Here is a 6,817-nt window from a genome sequence, read left to right on the forward strand (position 1 = left end):
TTTGAAAAGGGTACGATAGTTTCTTCCATTTCTTTATCATATTAACTATTAAGTTCATCAGTTAGATAATTAATTGATAGACTACGTCCATACATTGAAATTTTCAGCTTAATTGATGATTTAAAATGTTTCAATCAACAGCTATGTACTTGTACTTAATCTCAGATAAATATTAACTATAAATTTAGATGCCAAGAATTAAAGAAGGAAAACTGACCTCTATGAATCCAAATAGATTACCTCGGATTCATTAGGTTTTGACTTCACTTCACTTTAATAATTGGGTGGCCTATAATTCGTATATAATAGGTTACCATACGCTAATTACGCATCTAACATTCTGCATTAAGAGTAAATGAGAAACCTCATTTCTGCTACAATCCCGGTTCTTGAATATATAAGGATCCAGAGTCCTCAGAGTCTACATGGGTATATATCATTTCACTAACCTTTTCTGTCAAGTTGATAGTTATTTTTTGGTAACATTCAGATTTGCAATTATAAACATCAAATCGGGTACGCACTACGTAGGATAAATTTTGTTCGTCCATTGATCTATATAGTTCGAAGCCGGCCTCAACGGTCTAGTTAGTTGAAAAGTGAATCACGATATTAATATATGATTCAAACACGCATACAAAGGATCCTACAAGCAAAGGATCCCTCAAAATGACAAAACAAAACCTTAAATTAGTGGAACTTACTGACCCTAATCAATCAAGCTAATTTTGTATCATTGCAAAATCTCATCGATAATTAACATACAATTCTAGGAATAAGTATTATTACGTACAAAAAATTCTAATATTACCAATGCACTTGTATCGTCATACGTTCTATATAAAAACCTCTGATCGAAGCCCAATATAGAGGTCATCACTCAGAAACAAACAAATGGCTTCCACACCTGGAATTCTTACTGACTGGCCATGGACACCTCTGGGGAGCTTTAAGGTCTGCCTTTCCCTATTCTATGTGAATGCTTGCTGGCTACTATATATTGTATATCTCTCTATAGATTATGGCCTGGTTATATATTACCGGTATGATATTACTCTGTCGATTACTTTGGTGAGAATGCTGTAGATGAGGTTGATCGAAATTGTTGTTGTTGCAGTACGTGGTGTTAGCTCCTTGGGTGATTCACAGCACATACTTGCACATGTTTGGAAACGAAGGCACAGATCTATTTTACATCCTCGTATTTCCATTTCTGCTGTGGAGGATGCTCCACAACCAGGTGTGGATTTCACTTTCTCGCTATCAAACTGCAAGAGGCAAAGCAATCGTTGACAAGGGCCTCGAATTCGAACAAGTCGACAGAGAAAGAGATTGGTAACTGGTGTTTGCGCAGCGAACTTGAACTAAATTAAGAGTTTAAGACTCAATCTCATGTGTTAAAATGAAGTAATGGGGTTAGTGTACGTACGTTTGTTTTTAAAATTTGAACTCGATTTGTTTCTGACAGGGATGATCAAATCATATTCAACGGAATACTGTTCTACTTGGGCAGGTGCATCCTGCCCAGGGCTAAAACTAACCTACCAATTTGGAGGGGAGATGGGTTGGTCATGATGATGCTGCTTCATGCTGGTCCGGTCGAGTACCTCTACTACTGGTTACACAGAGCACTTCATCACCATTTCCTATACACTCGCTACCATTCTCATCATCATTCTTCCATTGTCACTGAGCCAATTACTTGTAAGACATTTCCCAACATGGAAATAACATGTTTTTGTCATATATGACCTACTAAAAGTAAGTATTGTTCGATCAGTTATATTCAAGCTCATCTTATTAGTAATAAGCAATGTTGATATGTTTATTCTATAATGTATGACTATCCGATATAGATTACATATTTTACAAATAGTGGATCAGCAGAACATGCATAATATCATTATCTTGAATAGATCGATTTGATAAAATATTAATGATCCCTAGGTTTTACTCAAAAAAAAAAGTAAAAAAAGAAGAAGAAGATAATAATCAGTAATCCCTCTTTTCACTGTTTGGTATGTCAACTTAATTCTACTTTACTAACCGTACGTACGGTACGAATAGATGCATGTGCTTAGTACGTAGATTATTGTGTTTTACCCTACACGGGGTTAGTAGCTGTTTGCCCATACTTGTCTGTACTGTACTCTGTAACGGCCGGAGCCTATATTTGGTTATTTATGCTGCATTACTTAGTTCTGTCTGATTAATTATCTCATATAAATCTGGCAAATAATAATAATTATTATCAAGACGAAGAAAGACTTTTTCTTTTTGCTCCTAATTTATAATAACAGGGAGAAGGTAATTGCAATTAATAACAAGTATTAAGTACTGACTATGTATATTTCAGCTGTGACTCACCCATTCGCGGAGCACATAACATATTTCATGCTCTTTGCAATACCAATTATATCTACTCTGTGGATCGGGACAGCTTCCATCACATCCTATTTTGTTTACATTACTTATATCGACTTCATGAACAACTTGGGACACTGCAATTTCGAGTTCATTCCAAACTGGATCTTTTCCCTTATTCCTCCTCTTAAGTATCTCATCTATACTCCCTCGTAAGTTTTCTTCAATCTGACAATTTTTCTGTTTTGTATAAGTATTAATTAATTGATGTAATTCAATGTGTCTGCGCATAGACACATAAGTCCTACACCTACCTACATTATGAAGAAGACACCCAGATAGTTGAACTAGCTAATTAACAACTGATATTTTTTCCTGGTTGATAAGCTAGTATCAAATTATTGTACATTTTTATTTTGTTAAGTATAAAACGATCGTAAAACTTCATTGTTAAAAAAATAATTTTTGTGCAACTATCGATCAGTGCTGAATCGCCTTCTAATTCAGCATCAGTGCAGCTGCTTCTGTATAATTCTAACGTGTGTGATCTGCAGGTACCACTCTTTGCATCACACACAGTTTCGAACCAATTACTCCCTCTTCATGCCAATCTATGACTACATGTATGGTACCATGGACAAGTCTGGTGAAACTCTACATGAATCTTCACTCAGGAAAGGGGAATCACCTGATGTGGTGCATCTAACCCATTTACCATCAGCCATATCCATCTACCAACTCCCGCTGGCATTTGCTTCCTTGGCCTCTAATCCACACACTTCAACCTGGTACTTATGGCTGTTGTGGCCAGTGACATTATGGTCCATGATGCTAACTCGGATATTTGGCGGTTCATTTGTTATTGAGAGGCAGCGGTTTGATAAACACAGACTACAAACTTGGGTTATTCCGAAATATAGTTTGCAGGTGGGAAGCAACTTAACTTCATGCTCTATATTATATTGATACCATGTTGATATAATCCGAATCCAGTGAATAATGTTATTTTGTTTGCTACCTTTATATGTGAGTTGCAGTACTCACTCTCATGGAAAAATGAAGCCATTAACAGAGCGATTGAGGATGCCATACTTGAAGCTGAGCAAAAGGGTGCCAAAGTTATAAGTTTAGGTCTCTTGAATCAGGTAACTATAGTGTGCAAGAGTCCGTAAGTTTCAGTTTAGATCTCTATTATTTCTTCCATCACTTCACTTAATTAATGATTTCACGTTTTATTCCCAATTTATCTAAGCTCACTGATGTCCTTAATTAATCTTTTTGACTTACTGTGCATGAATTTATATATTTGGTGTGTGTCATTTATTTGTAACCTTATCTATAGCCAGGTACGTATAGCTAGGTGGGTAAAAATATCTAACGCTATCATTAAGATCTTGATGCTACGTTAATTAAGTGGCCATATTGCATACATACATCTCAAATGAACCCTTAGGATCCTTAATTAATTTGGTTGATATATGTATATACGAATCTCCTGGGTTACATCAATATTGTTTGATCCCATTTTTCATATATTTCGATTACTGCAGGGTGAGGGGCTCAATAGTTACGGTGGTATATATGTGCAAAGGAATCCACGACTGAAAATAAAGGTGGTGGATGGGAGTAGCTTAGCTGTGGCTGTCATTCTTAACAGCATTCCGAAAGGGACAACCCAGGTCCTCCTTACTGGCAACCTCACAAAAGTTGTTTATGCCCTTGCCTTTTCTTTGTGCCAAAGGGATATGCAGGTATATGTCAATTAATTACTAATTCATATAACTAAAAATTGCTTCATAGTATTATTCATATATTATGTAATTAACAGACCTGACGAGGTTCATTTTGGATAAAATTGTTTTAGGTAGTTACATTACAGAAGGCTGAGTATCTGAAGCTCACCAAATCATTAAATACTACAGAGGGTAAAGTTATTCATGACAGAAGCTATGCTCAAAAGGTAAAGAAAATTTTGCTCTCGACATCAACTTCATAAACCCTTGTTTATAACTTTATATCTGTTCATACCTGGATGTTTAGTAACCATAGCAAATTAGTTGAAGAAATATATTTCTGTTTTACAATTGTTCTCGGTACGTAGAAAAGGGATTCTACTTTTCTAAGAATTAATTAGGGTTTAAACTTCAGAGCTACATGGAGAAATAATTGTTTGTGGGAGATGGGATTGATATTCAAACCTAAATTGTCTATCAAATATTTTAGTAGAATTGCATTCAACATATTTCACCTAGAACTGTATGCAATGCAGGTTTGGCTGGTGGGAGATGAATTGAGTAAACAAGAACAGGTGAGTGCACCAAAAGGAACAATATTTGTTCCTTTCTCTCAATTTCCCCCACAACAGTTTCGCAGAGACTGTTTCTACCACCACACACCAGCAATGAAGATCCCCAAGTCTCTGGAGAATGTTTACTCCTGTGAGGTGGGCAAATTAGTAACCAAAAATGAATTTTTTGTTATGTTACGTTCATTAATCTGATTAATTAGTAGGAAATATTAGTTAACCAAAGTTTAGTTATATACTGTGATCAGAATTGGCTGCCTAGGAGAGTGATGAGTGCGTGGCGCATAGCAGGAATAATGCATGCATTGGAAGGTTGGAATGAGCACGAGTGTGGTTACACCATGTCCAACATTGACAAAGTTTGGAAAGCAACTCTTCGGCATGGGTTTCAGCCTCTAATCTCCAAAGATTGATCAGTCGATCACCTCTTCACCTAGAAAGCGTTACCCAATTAATGTATCTTGTGTTCATTTTGTTATTGTTTTAGTTTAAGTTCAACTGTACTAGTACGTAGTTCTTGACCCATATATAAACTAGCCAGTCATCGTGTCTTCAACCTAGCTGAGCATTTCCTAAATATGTGCACTACCTCATGTATTCATATATTACCGTTTGACTATGATTCTCACCTCTCTCAATCATATTGCTGTATTTAAGGGGAAGAATATTACTATTAACATTCAATATTGATGATACAGCGGTATTCTTGTTCGTAGACTCTGACTTCAGTTTTCATGCACTCTTTGGACTGTCCGGCTAGTAGTTCAGTGGTTCTAGCGCCTCGATCGATCGGTTATGACAGAGTTGTGAAGTAGGCTTTCCGTTGGTATGGATTGAACTCATTTAAGCACTGTTGGCTTGGTGGTTCGGCCGGTGGGTGGAGTACGTTTCTGATACGGTGTAAATGCTTATAGCGGATGTTACATATTGCTCCAAGGCGTTTGAGAATACAGCATGCCCCATGCATCAGGGGTCTGCGTGCTTTGATGGCAGCAAGGAATGCTGGAGAGGGGATCTCAGCGCGCGGTGACCATGCATGCTTTCTTGGAAGTTTCGATTACATTGTTACTAAAAATCAAATCGATCTTGAAAACCAACATTTTAATTAATCCTTACTTGTTGGAGGAGGAACACCAGCCGTTCGGGTAACGCACGGAGATCCAAGAGAAATTCCATGGTGTAGCGCTGCATACCATACATATCTATAATCCACCATTCATACACCTCACAGATCCCACGTGCATTTTAAGACACCCTCTATTAACCGTCTGATTCGGTACGTATGATATATAACGCTGCACCATAGACGAATCCGGAAATCCAGTTCTACTTTTGTCAGCGTACCAATCGTTGACTAGAATTCCCAACCTTGCCACTGCAAGCAAGGAGTCGATCGACCCACGGTGGACATCGATAGAGTTAGCACTTAAGGGGCCAAAAGATCTGTACTTTTAGTCTTTTACATTCACCGATATTACCAGAGTTTCACCATATTACCATATTACCAGAGAAGCATCAATAATAGCGGGAACGGCCACTACAAAGGATTGACAAAAGCCACATGGCATTTGTCGCCTTTAATAGTGTGGTGCTTACAAAAGAATTTTCATGACCTCAACAAATGTGGCTTTTATATATGTATGATATACCAGTCATTTTATAGTGGACATCTACGCTGATCGGAGAGTACGAAACTGAGAGAACAGTAGAGAGAATGTCACATAGCAATGTCTCCTTGATTATATTGGAGTTTATCCAAAAATATTTTAAAATACATCTCAATTAATTGTGGTTGAGTCAATGGTCATAGACTTTACATTAAGGGAATGGTATACATATAGACCATCAGTTGGGTTTATCACCAACGTTCTAATTATAATTGTCATATATATCTTCTGTTTCTTCCGTTTTTATTCTTTGTTGTTAATGCCATTAAATTGTGATTCATATCCCTTCAATGAAATACGTTTTAGCCTTAATCATATCGTTTTTTCCCTATTAAAGCTCTAGTATTCCATATTAGAATATACATAACTAAGACTTCCATCATTTCCATTTTCTATTCAGTCCTACCAAAGAGAGATTCAAGCTGCTTGATACGATCCTAGTATTATGAGTGTACGCTTACTAGAATCGAGGTTGTTGTAC

The 6,817-nt window shown here is 36.9% G+C and overlaps 1 protein-coding gene across 1 annotated transcript; it reads left to right on the forward strand.

Moving 5' to 3' along the window:
• Positions 1-894: 894 nt before the first annotated feature.
• Positions 895-5,082, forward strand: LOC126801949 (very-long-chain aldehyde decarbonylase CER1-like). The gene is made up of 10 exons (XM_050529447.1): positions 895-954; positions 1,118-1,335; positions 1,469-1,704; positions 2,357-2,576; positions 2,919-3,291; positions 3,402-3,509; positions 3,915-4,115; positions 4,229-4,324; positions 4,634-4,807; positions 4,918-5,082. Exons 1-10 carry the CDS (start codon positions 895-897, stop codon positions 5,080-5,082), a joined length of 1,851 nt encoding a protein of 616 aa, XP_050385404.1.
• Positions 5,083-6,817: the final 1,735 nt, after the last annotated feature.

This window comes from Argentina anserina, chromosome 7 (assembly GCF_933775445.1).
Source record: "Argentina anserina chromosome 7, drPotAnse1.1, whole genome shotgun sequence".
Classification (NCBI taxonomy): Eukaryota; Viridiplantae; Streptophyta; class Magnoliopsida; order Rosales; family Rosaceae; genus Argentina; species Argentina anserina.